Source organism: Micromys minutus, assembly GCF_963924665.1.
Source record: "Micromys minutus genome assembly, chromosome: 26".
Lineage (NCBI taxonomy): Eukaryota > Metazoa > Chordata > Mammalia > Rodentia > Muridae > Micromys > Micromys minutus.
Window position 1 is genome coordinate 4,807,943 of NC_137961.1, and position 19,442 is coordinate 4,827,384.

At 39.2% G+C, this 19,442-nt stretch overlaps 1 protein-coding gene across 3 annotated transcripts in view; it reads right to left on the reverse strand.

The window, feature by feature from the left end:
- Positions 1 to 19,442, reverse strand: part of PREX2 (phosphatidylinositol-3,4,5-trisphosphate dependent Rac exchange factor 2) — a 253,206-nt gene that overhangs the window by 88,055 nt on the left and 145,709 nt on the right. For all 3 annotated transcript variants that reach the window (XM_080938801.1, XM_080938800.1, XM_080938802.1), the window contains 6 exons: positions 11,496 to 11,675; positions 9,274 to 9,368; positions 8,588 to 8,670; positions 7,816 to 7,906; positions 7,078 to 7,206; positions 807 to 848 (listed from right to left, as the gene is read on the reverse strand). In XM_080938801.1, the coding sequence (XP_080794927.1) occupies positions 807 to 848; positions 7,078 to 7,206; positions 7,816 to 7,906; positions 8,588 to 8,670; positions 9,274 to 9,368; positions 11,496 to 11,675 (620 nt within the window). The remainder of the gene's footprint in view (positions 1 to 806; positions 849 to 7,077; positions 7,207 to 7,815; positions 7,907 to 8,587; positions 8,671 to 9,273; positions 9,369 to 11,495; positions 11,676 to 19,442) is intronic.

Sequence of the window (19,442 nt, forward strand, 5' to 3'; positions counted from 1 at the left end):
CCAAAAAAATATGGAACATTTCCAAAAGCTAAAAAGGGTTAGGTAGAGAATTTAGCAAATAGGATCTACCCTTTTCTAATGAAAAACAGCACTTCACAGCCAAAATGATGGAATAATTTGGTTGTTGTTTAAATGCTTTACCAGGCATAAAAGGGAATAAAGAGAGAGCAGAAATATAACAAAAAGAACTGTAGGTAGAATAGAAAAATAAAAATAAGAAAAAAAGAAGCCTCTGCCAGCTATGTGTGGGTAGCACCTGTCTACAGTCCCAACTCTTGGGAGGCTGAGCCAGGAGTCTGTAGTGAGAGATGAGCTTGGGCCACATCCTGAGCTTAGCCATAGACTATAATTAAATGTTGGTGTGATAAATCCCATGTTTACATATCAACAATCACCTTTCCCATAGCCTACACCCTTTCCCCTTGTTTTGAGGGAAGATATTGCTGTGTAACCCAGGATGAACTTAAAGTTATAATGCTCCTCCTTCATTGGCTTCATGAGAAATGGGATTAACTGCCTGCTCTTCCATGCACAGCTTCTTCTTTCTTTTATCAATAAGACTGTTTCAATATGTGTTTATGTGTATTTTCTTACACGTTTAAGATCAAAAGTAAGAAAACACTTTTGTGCTCTTATTAAGACATGTAAATATATTTTTCAGAACATCTTTCCAGTACTTTGAAGGAGGTAGGTGTCAAAGGCCAATTTGATCTCTTAAAGTGGCAGAAGGAATTCATTTCCTATCTTAAGACTTTTATGATCCTGAGGCACATACTTTTGACAGTGAAACTAGGAGAAAGCATTACCTGAGTATTCAAGGAGAGCCAGTAGTGTGCGGCACTTCACCTCTGCAGAGAAGAAAGCACATCTGTTAATTGTCGACTCTGTGTCTGCCACACACTACACACTGTAACATGGTAGTAGAACTTACTACCATGTATTATTGTAAGTTGTGTTGCTAAGCCATAAAAATAAAACTTGCTACTATGACTAAATTTTTTAGCAAAAAATACATGTATGTACATTAATATACTCTGCTATTTCAGCCCTCACAAGCCAAGGACCAATATTTGACAAGTATATATTAATGTCATAGTTATCACTCTGACCATCTGCTACCAACAGTGCATAGCACACTTGCATTAGGAAAATCTTATAAAGCATAAAGTTCCTTTTATTTAACCAACATTATGGGATGAGAAAAAGAAAAAAAGAAGGTTACAAGGCATCCTGTCTTAGGTGTTAAAGAACAGATACGGGTTAACTGATCAAGAATCAGACAACACTTAAAAGGGCATTGAAGTTCACAAACGAGACTGACAAAACAAAAGGAAATCACAGGCAAAAATGCGTAGTGAACTGAGAACCAATTTGCTATAACTTAGCCTTTGTGGCATTAGAACATTTAATAATTACTTTCCGTCTCAGCTCATTCATAGATGATATCTACTTTATCTAAATAATGGCCTAGGAAATGCACATACGGTCCTTAGGAGTTTTTCAAGTGTTGTCTATACAGGAAGACTGCTATTACTGCAACCTAAAACTGACTGGAGCTGATGCAGAATTTACAAAAAGAAAACACTTCATAGAAACTTATGTTTAGATCAATAGGGAGATGGAGCTTCCTTGGAAATAGTGCCAGCCAAGAAATACATCAGGAAGAAGGTAACAAATAATGCAGTCAGTCATCCAGCACGGAGAGATGACTACCATTCCATTAAAACACTAGTACTGGGCTATGATTATGAAGGTCAAGTAAAAGGTAGCTTATAATGTTAGACTGATGAGTTTGGATTAATCAAAGAGAAAATCACTACAAGGCTCTAGGGTAGAAGAACGAACTATTAACGAGACACAAGGTATTAGGGAGTGCGAATCAGAAAACAGAGAGATGAATAGAAAATTATTAGCATTGTGAAGGCAAGAAAGATATTGAGACGAGTACATAGAAGAAAGAAGAAAAAGTAGGTTTCTGGGGAAAGAATAGGATATCTTTAAAAGAATGCTGTTTTGAAAGAAAACAAGAGGAAAAAATGTTATCATTTACAAAGTGTGTAAAATACTCCTTGGAGGGAGAGTGCTTATTAGACCCACAGGAAACTTAACAGATTCCAAAAGCTCAAGAAAATTAGAAGACTCCCAAAGGCTCTCTTTGACTGTGTCAGCAGGAAACCTCCCCAGTGACAGGAGGCTCTTCAGTGACATGGCTGCCTACAAGTTGTGCAGGGAACACAGGTATCTACCATACTTGCTGGTGTGGGCTTTCTGATGACAGTAAATGTCAGCAAGTCACCCATACTCCTGTGACTTACCCCTAGCCCATGCTCCTATAAGCAACCCCAGTAAACTCATTGGTTCATTAGGCTGGATCTGGATAGATCTTTCTTTGACCTACCTTTGCCCTCTCTGGGGTAATGGGGCATTTTTAAATTAATCTTTCTAGAAAAAATCATGTAATACAAATTGAGCAAAAATTAACTAAATGTACTTTAATGTAGCTGGTAACAGGGGACTATGCTTAGCAGAAGAATTAAAAAGAGGCCATCTTAATAAATCTGTCACCATTTGAATTGGCCACTGTCTATTATCTTTTCTACCCACTCTCAGTTCAGTAGGCTCTGTGTGGATAAGTAAATGCTCATCTAACATCTGAATGGCATGTAGCAATCCTTCTTAAATAAAAGCCACAGAATCATGGTGTTCAGATACCATATTTGGTAAAACTTGTAAGTCAGATATCAGGGAAAATAAATAGAACCATTCTGTTGATCAACATATGTAAAACACACATTTTTAACCAAGTATCAATGTTAAATTTATACCTACTAAAATCCATTGGGCTCAATCTATGACATCATTTCCTACAGTTTTAAAGAGGCTAAAAATTTCACAGAAGCAAGTGGAACAAAGCAATGAACTGGGGAGGTGACCTGAAGATATTCCACATTACAACAGCTGTAATGTTGGTATAATGAAGATAACGGCAAGTTACCCTCTCCCTGGAACTAAGGCAATGGGTGGTAAATTAATTGGTTCTTATTGTGTTTTAGGAGTCATTTAACACAAGACAGTTGGCATTTTACCCAGAGTAAGTGCATATCCAATGGACTTAGAAATATAGACAGAACTAAAGTCTAAGGTCTTAGGACATACAGCCAGACTAAACCAGCTACTGGAGTTTCATGGCCAAGGGTAGTACCAAAGTTCGCAATATCAATCAATCAATCAATTAATCAAACAAACAACAAATGATAAGTCAATCTCTGTAAGTATCTAAGTCTATAAATTCCAAGTATGCCTTGGGGAATAAACAATATAAAAATTCAATTTGAGATAATAACTTAAAATTTAAGTGTTTTTTTTCAGTAAGTTAGTTTCTATATTATAAATGTGTATATTTTTCAAGTAACAAAACAAAGTTTCAGAAGTATGTGCATTTCTAATCAATACTGTGCTTATTTGTAAAAACGAATGCTATTAAATTGGTTTTATCGTCATCTCAACCTCAAAGGACGGTGAGAAGAACTATGATTTTACATTTGCTGGGAGCATTAGACTGCTGAGAGTTAACTATTTTGAGAAAATATGGTTTCCCCTCCATAAATTATGTGCTTCAGTTCCCTCGGGTGTCTTTAAAACCCCTTCATTTTTAAAATATTCATTAATTGGGGCAGTTTTGACTCAGAATTTTCATGAAATAGGATATTATAATTGTCCCAGGAAACCACAGTATTAAGCCATAAAGTTAAAATCTAGCCAAGAAATCCAATTACAAACAACCAAACACTTCATCATTGAATAAAACTCCTGTTATTTATCTGGGGGCCTGTTCCATCCACATTCATCCAAATGTCCTCTGGACTCAACTCCATGTTCAAACCTACTATAGCTGGGGGGTTACTATGCAGAAGACTTAGTATCCCAGGATAACGCTCACTAAATGAAGATGCTGAAACATAAAGGGTAAGCTGCCTGCTCAGACTCTATCAGACAAGTGGATCTGGTCATTTGATGGGAAAATGTGACAGCTTTTCTAATTCACCCTAAAATTGGACTCTTACTAGAATCTTGCTGAATACTGTTTATTACAGTTAAGTGACAAGTGACAAGCTAAGACACCAAACTATAAGCATGGGCATGATGTTTGCTATGTATAATTCTCAAATTTAGTGCTGTCAATATTTGGGGGTAAAGGCCCTGTGTGGCGAGAAGCCACCCCTCACATGGTGTTAGGCTCAGCAGCATCCCTGCTCTTTGCCACCATGTGAAGCTGTGGGAATAAAACACATCTCCGGACCTGATCTCTAGCTTAAATTGTGACAATTTGAGGGTACCATGTAAATAATGGTAGCCAGTGACCAGCAGCCAAGGCCGTAACTTTCAAACTAGTGATGCAACCATTGAAGTTACTTTGACTCCCACACATGTACAGTAGACATTTTAGGTTTTCTATTAAAAAACTGGGCTTTGTGTATTTTTGTTAATTCCTTATAATTTTCTCTATAAATATTTCTAATTCCACATGATTAAGCTCATTTTGTTTCATCTGTCTGTGCACAATGTTCTGTTCATTCAGGATCCTCTCCATGATGCAGTCTACACTACCTTCAAGCCTACTCCTTCTCTTTGTTTTCTTTTCTTAATTGGATATTTTATATAATGACATTTCACATGTTATCCTCTTTCTCCCCTCTCCCATTCTCCCTCTCCCTCCCCTTGCCCTCCATAAAGATGCTTCCACTCCCACCAACCAACTACCAACTCATCCTAGTGGTATTCCCCTACATAGAGAAAACGAGCCTTCATAGGACCAAAGGCTTCTTCTTCTTTTGATGCCAAACAATGCCTCCTCTGCTACATATGTGGCTGGAGCCACGGGTCCCTCCATGTGTACTCTTTGGTTGGTGGTTTACTCCCTGGGAGCTCTGGGGTGTTTGGTTAGTTGATAATGTTGCCATTCCTATGGGGTTTCAAACCCCTTCTGCTCCTTCAGTCCTTTCTCTAGCTCCTCCATTGGAGAAGTGCTAAGTCTGATGGTTAGTTGCAAGCATCCTCATCTGTATCCATATTACTCTGACAGAGGCTCTCAGGAAACTACCATAGAAGGCTCCTGTCAGCTATTACTTCTTGGCATCAGCAATAGTGCCTGGGTTTGTAGGGTGCATATGGAATGAATACCCAGGTAAGGCTGTCACTTTTTTCAGTATCTGCTCCACCTTTTGTCCCTGTATTTTCCTCCCATGGGTATGATGTTCTTCCTTCTAAGAATGACTGAAGAATGCACATGTTTGTTTTCCTTCTTTTTCAGCTTCATATGGTCTGTGAATTGTTTCTTAATTGTTTAGAGCATTTGGGCTAGTATCCACTTATCAGTGACTGCACACCACATGTGCTCTTTAGTGACTGGGTTACCTCACTCAGGATATTTTCCAGTTTCATCCATTTGCCTAAGAATTTCATAAAGTCATTGTTTTAGTAGCTGAGTAGTACTCCATTGTGTAAATGTACCACATTTTCTGTATCCATTCTTCTGTTGAAGAACAACTGGGTTGTTTCCAGCTTCAGTCTATTATAAATAAGGCTGCTATAAACATGGTAGGGCATGTGTCCTTGTTATATGTTGGAACATCTTTTGGATATATACCCAGGAGTTGTATAGCTGGGTCCTCAGGTAGCACTATGTCCAATTTTCTGAGGAACCACTAGACTGATTTACAGAGTGGTTCTACCAGCTTGCGATCCCACCAACAATGGAGGTTTGTTCCTCTTTCTCCATATCCTCACCAGAATCTGCTGTCATCTGAATTTTTGATCTTAGCCATTCTGACTGGTGTGAGGTAGAATCTCAGGGTTGTTTTGATTTGCATTTACCTGATGAATATAAACATTTCTTTAGTTGCTTCTCAGCCATTCAGTATTCTTCAGTTGAGAATTGTTTCTTTAGGTCTGTCCCCCATTTTTAATAGAGTTATATGATTTTCTGGAGTCTACCAGCTTCATGAGTTCTTTGTCCATATTGGATATTAGCCCTCTATCAGATGAAAGATTGGTAAAGATATTTTCCTAATATGTTGGCTCCCATATTGCCATACTGAAAATGCCTTTTGCCTTACAGAAGCTTTGCAATTTTATGAGGTCCCATTTGTTGATTCTTGTTCTTAGAGCATAAGTCTGTTCTATTCAGGAAAATTTCCCCTGTGCTTATGTGTTCAGAGTTCTTTCCCACTTTTTCTTCTATTAGTTTTGGGTATTTGGTTTTATGTGGAGGTCCTTAATACACTTGGACTTGAGATTTGTACAAGGTAATAAGAATAGATCGATTTGTATTCTTCTACATGCTGTCCACCAGTTAAACCAGCACCATTTGTTGAAAATGATGTCTTTTTTCCACTGGATGATTTTAGCTCCTTTGTCAAAGATCAAGTGACCATAGGTTTATTTCTGGGTCTTCAATTCTCTTCCATTGATCTACCTACCTGTCTCTATACCAATACCATGCATATTTTAGCGTTTTTCTACTCAAAGGATAAGTAGTCTGAGAAATGACACCCTTCACAATAGTCACAAATAATATAAAATACCTTGGTGTTACCCTAACCAAGCAAGTCAAAGATCTGTATGACAAGAACTTCAAGTCTCCAAGGAAAGAAATGGAAAATCTCAGAAGATGGGAAGATCTCCCATGCCCATGGATTGGCAGGATTAGTATACTAAAAATGGCCATCTTGCTGAAAGAGATCTATAGATTAATGCAGCCCCCATCAAAATTCCAACTCAAATCTTCATAGAGTTAGCAAGTACAATTTGCAAATTCATTTGAAATAACAAAAAACCCAGGCTAACAAAAACTATTCTCAACAATAAAGAACTTCTGGGGGAATCACCATCTCTGGCCTCAAGCTGTATTACAAGTCTTTTACTTCTCCATCTCCTCCTCCCTCACCTACTTCATTTCTACATTTGCTTTAGAATGGGAATAGCCCACTGTGGAAAGCAATGGAAGGCCTTTAAAGTGATTATCACTGGTACCGATGTAGTACTTTATCACGGTGTACCCTTGAATTTCCTACTGACCTTCAACATATTTTCTGATGCTCTGCGCAAGAGCCCGGACACCACTGGGAAGATTCCAAGGATCCTGCTTGAGGTGGAGCCGCAACCTCCTGGGGCAACTCAGCTTTGCCTCCATTTCCTGTTGGAATTCTAATCAAACATGGAAAATCTCTCATCAGTGTGAACTGATTCTCACTCAAGGACACCGGCTTCAGAATTTGCTTCCTTTTGTCCATTTTATCATTCAAGGATAGCATTCATAATTTCTTTAGTGAAGTTACAACAGAAGGTGTACCAACTCAAAAAACCAAAACGGTATTTTCTCATAGATAGTCCACCCAGGAAACACATATAGGCAGAAGCTCTATTATAAATACTGAAACAGAGATCCGTGAAGGCTGAAGGCTGCACTGCTTAGCTGAAGCCTACTTGACAATTCTAAACTCATGAGCCACTTCCTCTGCAGGAGATATTGACCAGCTAGACAAGATTCCTCTGCAAAAAAAAAAATCCTTAAGTCTTTCGTGTGTTTAGTTCATGCCTTTCTGGTTTTGTCTCTAGAATAATCAAGTATTTTAAACTGTCATAGAAACCTAAGAAGTTTATAATAAAGTGATTGTTAATATTTTTCACAAATGATCCAAACAGAAATAGAGAATTATGGAACAAAACCAGCAAATATTCTTCTTATGCTATATTTTTGCTTCATGACTACCTTGCATATTTCATTTAATTGTCTGATATTTGTGTTAAACATACCTTGTAATCCTCGACCTGGTGTGAGATACTTGGTTTGCTCAAAGGCCCTTATAACAGCTTGCCCTTTCAGGAGGTTGGTTATTGAATCCATCTATTAAGGGTAAATTTCTGAGTGTTATACTAATACATAATATATAATATATATGAATATGAGTATAAACATATATATATACATATATGAATCTATCTTATAAAATATTTTCTTAATAAATGATTCTGGAAGCCCATGATGCTAATGAAGCTTATCTTTAAGCAAAATATTGTAATATATTTCTCACTTAAATATTTCCAACTCTTCCTACTCAGTTCCAGATTGATAAACAGTTACCAAATAAAAATTCACTTGACCAATGAAAAAAATTTAGAACTTACTTTTAAAAAACACAAGAGTTGTTTTCAAAGTGCCAAAAACCTTCAATACTATAAATTTTAATTATGATTATGAAACTCCCAGCATGAAAGTTAAGACAATTGTGCAGTTTTCAAAACTAGAACTAACACTAAGCAAGAAGCCAGGAAGCATTCATAAGACCCGCAAATAGTCAAGGCAGCTTCTCCTGTATGTTTAGGTCTTTTTAGTTTGCCATACTGTTCTCTAGACAACTCATGGTATTTGCAAGAATCCTTTAGGTTAGTGGTTGGAAGAAAGCCGCTTAAATCAAAGAAGACCAATAGACGGATGGAGACATTTATATTCTCTTTCTAAAGCCCTTGCATCTGAAAGATTTCTACCCTTTATTTATAAAAAGGACCCCCAACTGTCCCATCATACCTGGCTGAAGAGGTGCTCCAGGCAATTGTGTATCTTGTCCTGTTTATCATGAGATATCCGGATGCCAATAGGAAGCTCATCACCTATACGAAAAATAAGCCAACACCCCCCAACTTATTTTTAACATGTTCAGATTGTCTCATATTTGATTATATACAAGCAATTCAAAATGAGCTCTTATCCTACATCAGAAAAAAAAATTGGTATCAGGTCTCAGAGAGCAGAAAAGTCAGTTGGATAATGGTCCTGGGGTAACCGAAGCAATGCCCGTAATGGGAGCAGAGCATCAGCCCGTGTTTTTCTGACATTCCTCTCCCTGCTGACTGAATATAAGGTTCTCAGGTGCCTGTGCCTTCTAAAAAACATCCTTAGGCTGAACTGTCTTCTCACACCTCCTCTCAAGTATCCATGCCCAGTGTTTCTGCTAAAACTGATTTCCAGTGGACCTAGAACCTTGCACAATGAACAGGAAGATCAGAAGTCATATGTTAAATAACACTTTCAAATGCACTGTTCTTATAACTGGCATTTGGGAATTCACTTTTAATGGTCACAAGGCAATGTGGGTGGCGATGGAGAATGACTGATAAATTAAAAATGCTTGTGGATTCAAGAAATGAATCCCCATCTTAGAGGCATCTGGCACGTTCCTAACATCAAAGGGCTCGACTGTCGACCACACCCACCTGAGTCCATCTCGTCACTGTGGAAGTAGGAACTGCACTGGCTGCTGCAGATACTCGTGAAGGAGGCAATGGAATTCCGGTTGCTGTTGCAGTCGCTGCAAAAAAAGAGCCTTATGTAGCTTTAAGAGCATGTATTCCACTGTGATGGCAGGAGAGGGCAGAGAAGGCCAGGCAAGAGCAGAGGGTTGCAGGATTGAAAGCCGGAAGGAAACTCATGCTGCATATGCTAATGAGAAGAATGTCTACTTCCTCCTGCTATTTCTTAGCACATAATCCTGTGCCACAGACACATTGATCAGTGCATTCCACATAAAATTATGAGAGAGAGGCCTGTCCAACTCAATTTGTCTCGGACTTTAGAGGCACTCTGTCAAACAGTTCAAATTTTCTTGTTACATAATTGACTCCTGAGTGAATTTTTGAAATTATCTGGTTATAAAACCAGGAGTCAGCCCACCTAAGCTTCTCCATTATCTATTTAATAATAGGGGTTAGATAAGTTTCTGACAAAGGCAAAGCCTGTTTCATGATGTCTCTCTTTCAACCCTTTCTGGTAGTTCAAACAATAACGTACTGGGAACATCTGGACCTCTGCAGAGGAGTCACCTCATCTGTCTCCACAGAAAACACAGCACTGAAAATGAAGAATGTCTACACAAAGAAGGTTTTCAATGCTGCCGAATATGAAAATAATCTGGATTTTAGAAATAATGCAGATTTTTTTTAACCCCTTGGAATAAGGAAAAAAAAAAGGACGTGATCTTAAATTCCTGTTTTAATTTTCTATCAAAGTCCAGAGGCAGACTGTGAGGGTAATTTTAATTATCTGATAAATAGGATGTGAGGTACAAAGTATTTTTAGGAATACCAATTCCCAGTGAAGAGAAACTACAGATTCCTACGGCGGAGCATGCTGGTACTTTCAGAAGGTAGACGTCAATGAAAGAGTAACGGAGTTTGATTCATTATTGCATTTCCTGGAATAACCAACTTTGATGTCACTGTTAAAATCCTCTTTGGAAAAATAAAACTTAGAAGGGCAGACTGATTAAGGAAGACAACTCCACGGTCCTCTACTTCCTCGTGTGTTAAATGGAGCTACCAGAAATCAGCCACTCTAGGTCTCTGTGGCAGATTATTTTAAACTCCAAAATGCTGAAACTGTGCATGTAAAAGACTGTTAATTACTAGGTTGAGACAATACTATGTGATAAGAATAATTTTGATATAATTACTACTCATACATTTTTTCCATTTTAAAACACTATGAACAAGACTTAACATTTCTCCTTCAACTACCATAAGTGAAACCAGAGACAGGCAACCGCACACGTAGTTCATGTGACTAGCTGTAAAAGTGCTCAGTGAGAATTCTGGAGAGGAGGTTTTGGAGAAAACAGTACTTTCAGAGATGGGACTCTTGAGAAGAGCCATTCAGCAGGAAGGAGTACAGAGCGAACTGTGTTCACCTGAAATTCAGAAGTTAAAAATCTAATGATCAGTAGCGCAAATGTGACCAGATTTAAGGAAATAGTCCTGTAAAGCTGTTAGGATGAGTTTTTAATCCAGTAGTGACTCCTGTCCTGTAAGAAGGGGATCTGTCATGGGAGGTCACACAGGGAGATGCAGAGGGAAGATGACAATCTATATAATAAGGAAGCATGCCTGGAGCAGCTCCTTCCTTCCCAGCCCTCGGTTGTTCAAGTCTTGACTACTACAAGAACAGCCCAGAGAGGTTCAAACACAAAGCTGAATATGCGAGTGCAATAGATTAGATATTGATATAGATAAAGATATATAGACATAGATGGTATGTATACATACATAGATAGATATAGATGTGCGTGTGTGTGTGTGTGTGTGTGTGTGTGTGTATGTGTGTGTGTGTGTGTGTGTGTGTGTGTGTGTAAACAGGGCAAAAAGAGTAGCTATTTACTAGCTAATGAACTATGATCAGAAAGATATTTTCAACAGTTGCTATTACACAGTTGCATAGCCTGTAAGCACAACGCTCTCCACAACAGGGCCACACTGCCAGAGGGAGAAATGCTTCTTCTAAGTAGTCTGGATCTTTAATGAGAACAATATTGTTCTTCTTCAGTGGATGGTTAATTTGAGACAGTGAACGAAATCAACCATTAACATTTTTTTTTTAAACCTTAGAGGAAAATGTAAATCCTCACTGGAGTTTGCTGATAAACCAAGACTGAGAACCAGCTTACCTGTAAGAGTCTCTGTTGCTCACGGTATCATGACCTGAATCCTCTTGCTCATCTCCTGCTACATTAAAACAGACACGTTTGCTGTTTCTCTCTCCTTTCTCGTTATCGCTGTCTGTTGGTATCACATACTCTGTTGTCTTTCGCTCCGGTTTAGGAGAATATGTTATTGAAGACAGAAGGCTGCAATGTGACATTTTTTAGAACATAAGTACATGTTTTGAAACTAGCTAAAACAGATAAGTCTTTTATTTGCAAAACGTGATACCTTACAAATATTTCCAGAAGGCTTCTGTATTACATGTCAAATATTATCTGTGTGTAAAATGCGTCATAGGAAGCTCAGATTTACTGTTCAGTACTCAGAAGTAACAGAACAGCACACGATCAGCGTCAAAGGCTGTGTTCAAATCCTGGTCTACACCCCTCAAACCCCTAGCTTTGCTTTCTGAAGTGATTATGGCAATTCTCTTTGGCAGTTAGATGACAGGAATGAGAATTAATGAGCCCCCATGGCTACAACGGGTATTAAGAGGGAGTAACATCCTGGTGTGTAACACTTGCATTATTACCACTGGCATTACAGAATAGCCATTTCCTCTAAATTGAAATAGGCTCATAAGGATCAGCAGGTTAAGGACACTTATGAGGTTCAGGAAGGTCTTAAACCTAACAATTCACAAGTCCTCAGTGAAGGCTCTAAAACCAGCAAAGAATGGCTAGAGAGAGAAGAGCCTTCAACGGATCTACTTTCAAGTTGGAGGGGTAATTCCAAGGATGTACCTTTTTATAGGCATCGCAGCATGATAAGACTGGCCTTTTTCTAATGCAGCCATAAATCATTCCTGCTACTCTAGGCAACTTTCATGCTTACATCCCCATAAGCAGCCCAAATACAACCATTATTTTCCCAAGATAGACTTCAGTAGAACAAATTGTTTGGTCTGGCATTGGTACCATATTGGGAGTTCAGATACTAGTTCCTGCCCCACAGGAAAAGTCCTGTAAGAAACTACTAACTGCAGCCATTAACCCTCCGTGGCTCATCCTCTTAACTTAAAAATAAAGATCCTCTCTGAAGTCTGTCTGCAGCATTGCCTATTTGATAAAGAGAATCTATATCATCAGCAGATGCCCTGGACATATTAACTTAAAGACACTAAGCAGGGAAACATTCAGTATGAGGAAAAGAGGAGGCAGAGGCCTCTTGCATTCAAATCCAGCCAGGACAAAATGTACAAAAAAGAGTCCTCCAGTTTAGCTCAAGGGTATAATACTTTGAGTCAGTGTAAACGCCAGCTGCAATTGTGAGGCTACTATGAAATGTTTCTGTTAGAACCATCAAAATTAGGCAAACTTAAAATTAACTCAACCAAATCAGTAGCCTTCCTCTACTCAAAGGATAAACAAGCTGAGAAAAAAAATTAGGGAAACAATACCACTCAAAATAGTCACAAATATAAAATACCTTGGTGTGACTCTAACCAAGCAAGTGAAAGATGTGTATAAAAAGAACTTCAAGACTCTGAAGAAAGAAATCGAAGAAGATCTCAGAAGATGAAAAGATCTCCCATGCTCATGGATTGGCAGGATTAATATAGTCAAAATGGCTATCCTGCCAAAAGCAATTTACAGATTCAATGCAATCCTGACTAAAATTCTAACTCAATTCTTTATAAGAATTGGAAAGAGAAATTTGAAAATTGATTTGGAATAACAAAAGCCCCAGGGTAGTGATAAAAATTCTCAACAATAAAAGAACTGCTGGGGGAATCACAATCTCCTAATTCAAGCTGTGTTAAAGAGAAATCATGATAAAAACTGTATGGTATTGGTACAGAGACAGGCAGGTAGATCAATGGAATAGAATTGAAGACGCAGACATGAACCCATACACCTACAGTCTCCCAAACACCTCAATGAAAAAGGACATTGTCAATAGGACAAAATGGCAACCAACAGATTAGGAAAAGATCTGTACCACTCTTAGATCTGGTTGAGGGCTAATACCCAACATGAACAAAAAACTCCAGCAAATCAAATAACCCTATTAAAAATGAGGGACAAAGCTAAAGAAAGAATTCTCAACTGAAGAATACTGAATGGCTGAGAAGCACCTAAAGAAATGTTTTTATTCATCAGGGAAATGCAAATCAAAACAACCCTGAGATTCCACTTCACACTAGCCAGAATAGCAAAAATCAAAAACTCAGGAGACAGCAGATGCTGAGGAGGATGTGGAGAAAGAGGAACATTCTTCCATTTTTGGTGGGATTGAAAGATGGTACAACCACTCTGAAAATTAGTCTGGTAGTTCCTCATAAACCTGAACATAGTGTTACCTGAAGACCCAGCTATACCACTCCTGGGCCTATACCCAAAGATGTTCCAACATATAACAAGAACACATGCTCCACTATATTCATAGAAGCCTTATTTATAATAGCCATAAGCTAGAAAGAACCCAGATGTCCTTCAACAGAGAGATGGATACAGAAAATATGGTACATTTATACAATGGAGTACTACTCAGCTACTAGAAACAATGACTTTATGACATTCTTAGGCAAATAGATGAAACTAGAAAATATCTGAGTGTGGTAACCCAATCACAAAAGAATGCACGTGGTATGCCCTCACTGATAAGTGGATATTAGTCCAAAAGCTTGGATTAATTACCCAAGATATAATCACATGAAGCTCAAGAAGTTGAAAGACAAAAGAGCAGATGCTTCAATCCTTTTTAAAAGGGGGAACAAAATATTCACAGCAGAAAATACAGAGACAAAGTATGGAGCAGAAACTAAAGGAAAGGCCTTCCAGAGACTGCCCCACCCGGGGATCCACCCCATATACAGTCACCAATCACAGACAATATTGTCAATTCCAAGAAGTACATGCTGACAGGTGCCTGATATCGCTGTCTCCTGAGAGCCTCTGCCAGAGCCTGAGAAATACAGAGTTGGATGTTCCCAACCAACCATTGGACTGAAAACAAAGTCCCAAATGGAGGAGTTAGAAAAAGAACTAAAGTAGCTGAATGGGTTTTCAACCCATAGGAAGTAAGAAGATATTAACTAAAGAGACTCCCCAGAGTTCCCAGAGACTAAACCACCAACCAAAGAGTACACAAGGAGAGACCCATGGCTCCAGCGGCATATATAACAGAGCATGCCCTTATTAGGCATCAAGAAGAGGAAAGACCCTTGGCCCTGTAAAGGCTCAATAACCCAGTGTAGGGGGATGCCAGGGCAGAAAGGTGGGAGGAAGTGGGGGGGGGGAATATTCTAATAGAGGCAGGAGAAGGGGGCATGGGATAGGGGAATTACAGAGGGAAACTAGGAAAGGTGATAATATTTGAAATGTAAGTAAGGAAACACTCAATTAAAATAGCCTAAAATTATTAAAATAGCAAGCTGTAAACTTGCAAGGTGAATTAAATATACCTGAAATAACAGCTTACAAATGATTTCTCTAGCCAATAATCACAGCAACATCTATAAAGTAGCTATGACACTTAGTTCTAACCAACTGCACACTATCTGCATATTTTATTTTTTATTTTTTATTCTCAGAATTTCTGGACAACAATGCCCATACTTCTCATATATATTTTCTATAAGAACACATCAAGTGCTGTGTGCTTAGTAGTGTAAATGTAGTATTCAACAATAGCCTCTGCTTTGCTGGAATGTCAGATTCACTAGCAGGAAGCAACAAACAGCAAGCTTTATAGTTCATCAGATGGGGACAAACACGGATTCCTGGAAAATAAATAGGAGAAGAGATGGTGCTGTTCTTGGGCGTGGCTCAGCAGCTAACACTTACTTTTGCATCATGTGCATGGCCCACTAGTGTCAACTGAGAGCTACAATTTCATAAACTGGTAGGGAAACTTCTCCCTGTCAGCTGATGCCTTAATAACATGTGGCCTTTTATAGCTGTTAGACACCAGTGAAAACTGGAGAATGCCCTTGCATTGCTCAAAATGCTCCATAAACATTCTCAGTAACCTGAAGTGATGAATTAAAGAGTTTCTTTATTGAAAACGGTGCTTCTTTGTCTTGTAAGGCAGACTGTACATTTATTTACCCCTCCCCCTCCACACTCCCAAGATGAAAGCATTATACTAACTCCAGTTACCCAAGCTCCTACTGCAGAGACAGACGAACTCTGCATACCAAGCAGAAAAGACATACAGGAGTTCTCATCTCTCAGGGAGCCCTCTGCGCTTGTGGGTATTTTAAATTAGAAGTCATGGGGCTGGGCATAAATAGCTTTCTCACAGTAATAAGAATCATATTCACATTTTAAACAGTTGGAATGTGCTTGCCCTGACCCTCTGGGAATAAGTGTTTAAGTTTACCAATAAAATGAGCGATAGAAAAAAAAAAAATCACAGGCCTAACATTCCTAGATCCAGAGAAGCAACAATAAAGCACATATATTTTTGTGTGTAAGCAAAAAATATTCCCTTTGCTTCTGCCCATTGAGAACATGCAGCTATCTACCAAAGGTCTAATTAATTACTTTCTCAGCACAATCCTACTCCACAAAGGTTTCCTCTGGCTTAAACATTGATTGATGAAAACTTCCATGCATGCCATCACACATCTGCCTATGCTCTCAAATATCATCATCTTAACATCTAGCATTTGTTGAGTTCTCATAGTACACATGGTAAATATGGAGTAGGCACTAATTCCCTTATATCCAATTTATCATTCTTAAATGTAATCATTTAAATCACTCTACTTCAGCAGGGGCTGTTGCAATGACAGACATACGTTGTTATATATATGCATACACTTTGCGAATTAGGCAACATTGACCATCTCTGCATGGGTTTTAAACACTAGAGAAGTTGGGTGGTCACTGGTGTATTCATGTCCAAGTGGGAGGAGACACCTTCCTAGTTCTCTGAGGATGAACATGTCTATGGGAATTGCTTTAGCTAGTGTAAGGTGGTGAGATCAATGTGGTGTGTGTTTACCTACAGCGGAATTCTATCTGCCTATGTAAAACCAGTTCACTCCTTTTTCTTGCAGAATAATCAGTGGCATTCTTCTCTGAGTAAAGTCAGTGCCCAACAGTGGTCTTGTGGCTCATGGTAGACATGAAGGATGAGCAAATAAATCCTTGCTTCATTAAATCTGTGAGATCTTTATTGTCCCTTCAAACAATGTGGGAGATACAACACTGTGATGTTGAGTGGAAACCAGACATCAGCAGAAAGGCTGCAGTGTTTAGAAAGGAGGAACATCTACTTTTCTATGTCTATAGATCTTTCTGCTTGACCCTGAGAGTCCAAGCGATTGGCTGCCGTAGACCTCCTCAGAAGCAGAATCTGACAAGCAGAACACCCTCATGTAGGACTGTAGTTGCTAATTTTCAGGGGTTGAAAGGCATAGCTGGAGGCAGAGTTTCCCTGATTCTTTTCCTAATTATTTCCCCAATCCTACCTGCATTGAATGTGTGTGACATTTTCTCTGATACTTCTTAGACAGTCGGTTATGACAAGTTCTTACTTTTGTATTAAGCATTATAATCTACAGCCAACTTGACATGTAAAAGGAAAAGTATGAGATATACACATATCCTCTGCCATTCTGTGTAAGGCATTAGAGAATCTTGAGCTTTTTGTATCTGCTAAGGGTTTAGGGCATGATCTCCATTGTATAGCATGAGACAAGTGTAGTTTTACTACCGTGTAATGCTGTGTGTGGTTTTAGCAGGGTACTAGGCAAGTTCACCACATTGGATATCTCTGGCATCTGCTGAATGTAGAATGTATCAGAGAGAGGCTCAGCTGGGTAACACTCTGGTGACCCCAGTCCTCACTGGTGATGAGGGTGACTCAGTGTAACAGCACAGCCAGGGACATATTCTGAGGCATAACTAACATACTAATGAGATGCTAAAAGTGGAGAAAAAAGATGGACAGAAGGCAAAGGTAATATTAGGATTCCAGCTTGACGAACTGAAAGGTTGGCCAGCACTGTGTCCTCGGGAAAGGCCCCTGATGGGTGGAGGCGTGGAAATGGCTGAAACACGGGAAATTACAATTCGGTCTTAGAAACATTTAAACAGAGGAAATTTGGAGAAATCCTCTCACACAGCCATTACAGTGAACTGCAATAATGAAATATGCCAGTGAGTATAAAAACACAGCGTACCCTCCACAGAAGCACACGGAATGCTTGGGAAGGGATGCTTCTCTTTGTACGTTTACCAGCAAAATGGTTCAAACATAATTCCACCTTCAACACGAAGTACTTAAATACTAACTTCCTGCAGGGTAGTAGCTCATCACTCAATCTTGGGGTGTCTGCTATTTGCAAAACAAGGACTGTTCTTAAGTTACCCATCCTTACCATGAACTGCCCATAATCCCCCCCCCCCATTTGCTGGTCTATGCTAGGGACATTATGAAAGCTCCCTACTGCAAACTCCCATCAGGAATTTTGGACCACTGTCTTTCCTCTCACTTATATCCAAATGTAACTCACTACAAAGGACTTATTTAAAGGCAAAAATCATTCTTCATTCTTCAGCTTCTCAGAGTGTAATAGAAACTACCAAGCCTTCATCAAATTGGCAACACCCCTTCTATCATATTACTGCAAAGTTACCTACTTTCCTTCTGTCGATCTGAAACTACATGGAAAGACTTAGTAAAATGTCTACGTGCTGATAGAGATTTGATTTCTAGAAGTGTTGGAGAGATGGGGTAAAAAGATATCAAAGTAAGACAGCCTCAATTAACAGGTTGCTCGTAGGAATGGATAACTCTAGCAGGGCTGGCTGGCTATGAGATCTTCTGAGGCAATTTTTTATTGCTGTCTCAGCATCTGCTTCTTCACCCTGACCAATAATAATCATTACACAGTGAGAAAATGATCTGGTAACAAGCCTTTGAAGTAATTGGTTGAGCTGGACAACATTGCAGCATCTCTGAATGCTAAGGGCCACAGGGAACCCAGGCAAGTGGAAAACTGCATTGTTTTAAAGAGATCATGCTGCAGATCAAATTATGTGGAAAATGTTTCTATTTAGAATTAAATTACATGGTGTTCATGAAGAAGAACAAATTCGCCTCTCTAGCTATTGCGTATTTCTTGTTGCTCTTCAAGAAAGCACAGAGAACTGGGCAAAGCTTTTCACAACAGTAGAATGGGGGACTTTCAGTTGAAAAAATGCATCATTTTAATTAGTTTCAGTTCACTAAAACCTAGCCATTGCTAAAACCAGTTCCTTAAATATAAAGAGCAAAACCCCAGTGAAGCAAATGCCTTTGTTCACATTTTCTCCTCAAAAGTAGATCTGCTTGCTCTCCAGCCAGGGAAGTTGACCAGAGATTTCCATTCTGTCTTCTGCTCTTCTAGACCTGATCCATCAGACTCATCCTCAGCTTTGCAGCAGTACAAATAGAGCAGCCTTCCCCTCCCCATATCCAGTCAACCCCACAGATCTTCCCCTACTAACCTCTTTTGCCCAACCCATTGCTTTATTCTAGCCCCCAACTGCAATAGGAACTCCCTGGGAACCCACAGGCCACTGTGGCCAGGGAAGCAGACAGGCTAGCTGAAATGCTCACCCTCCCCTCTGCTCCTCCATCCCCAGTCCTGCAGTCTCCAGCTCTGCAGCAGACATCATTCTGATGTGGTTGCTCCTCACTCTTCCCCCATTTCAAAGGTAATGAAGAAGCAGTTCCCGGTGCCACACCCTTGCTTTCCTCAATACTGATAGCTCTCTCTTCAGGTCACCCACTCAGCCTATTTTCTAATATTCAGAAATAAGTTTTACCTAGGACCCCTTGTCTACAGATCTATCAGGACCCCAGTAGAGTTTCCTACCAGGTAAAATAAAGCTCCATACTCTCCTAAGAACCAGAGAGAAAACAGAAACAGGGGAGTGAACACCCATTCAACAAAGAGAAACCCAGATATC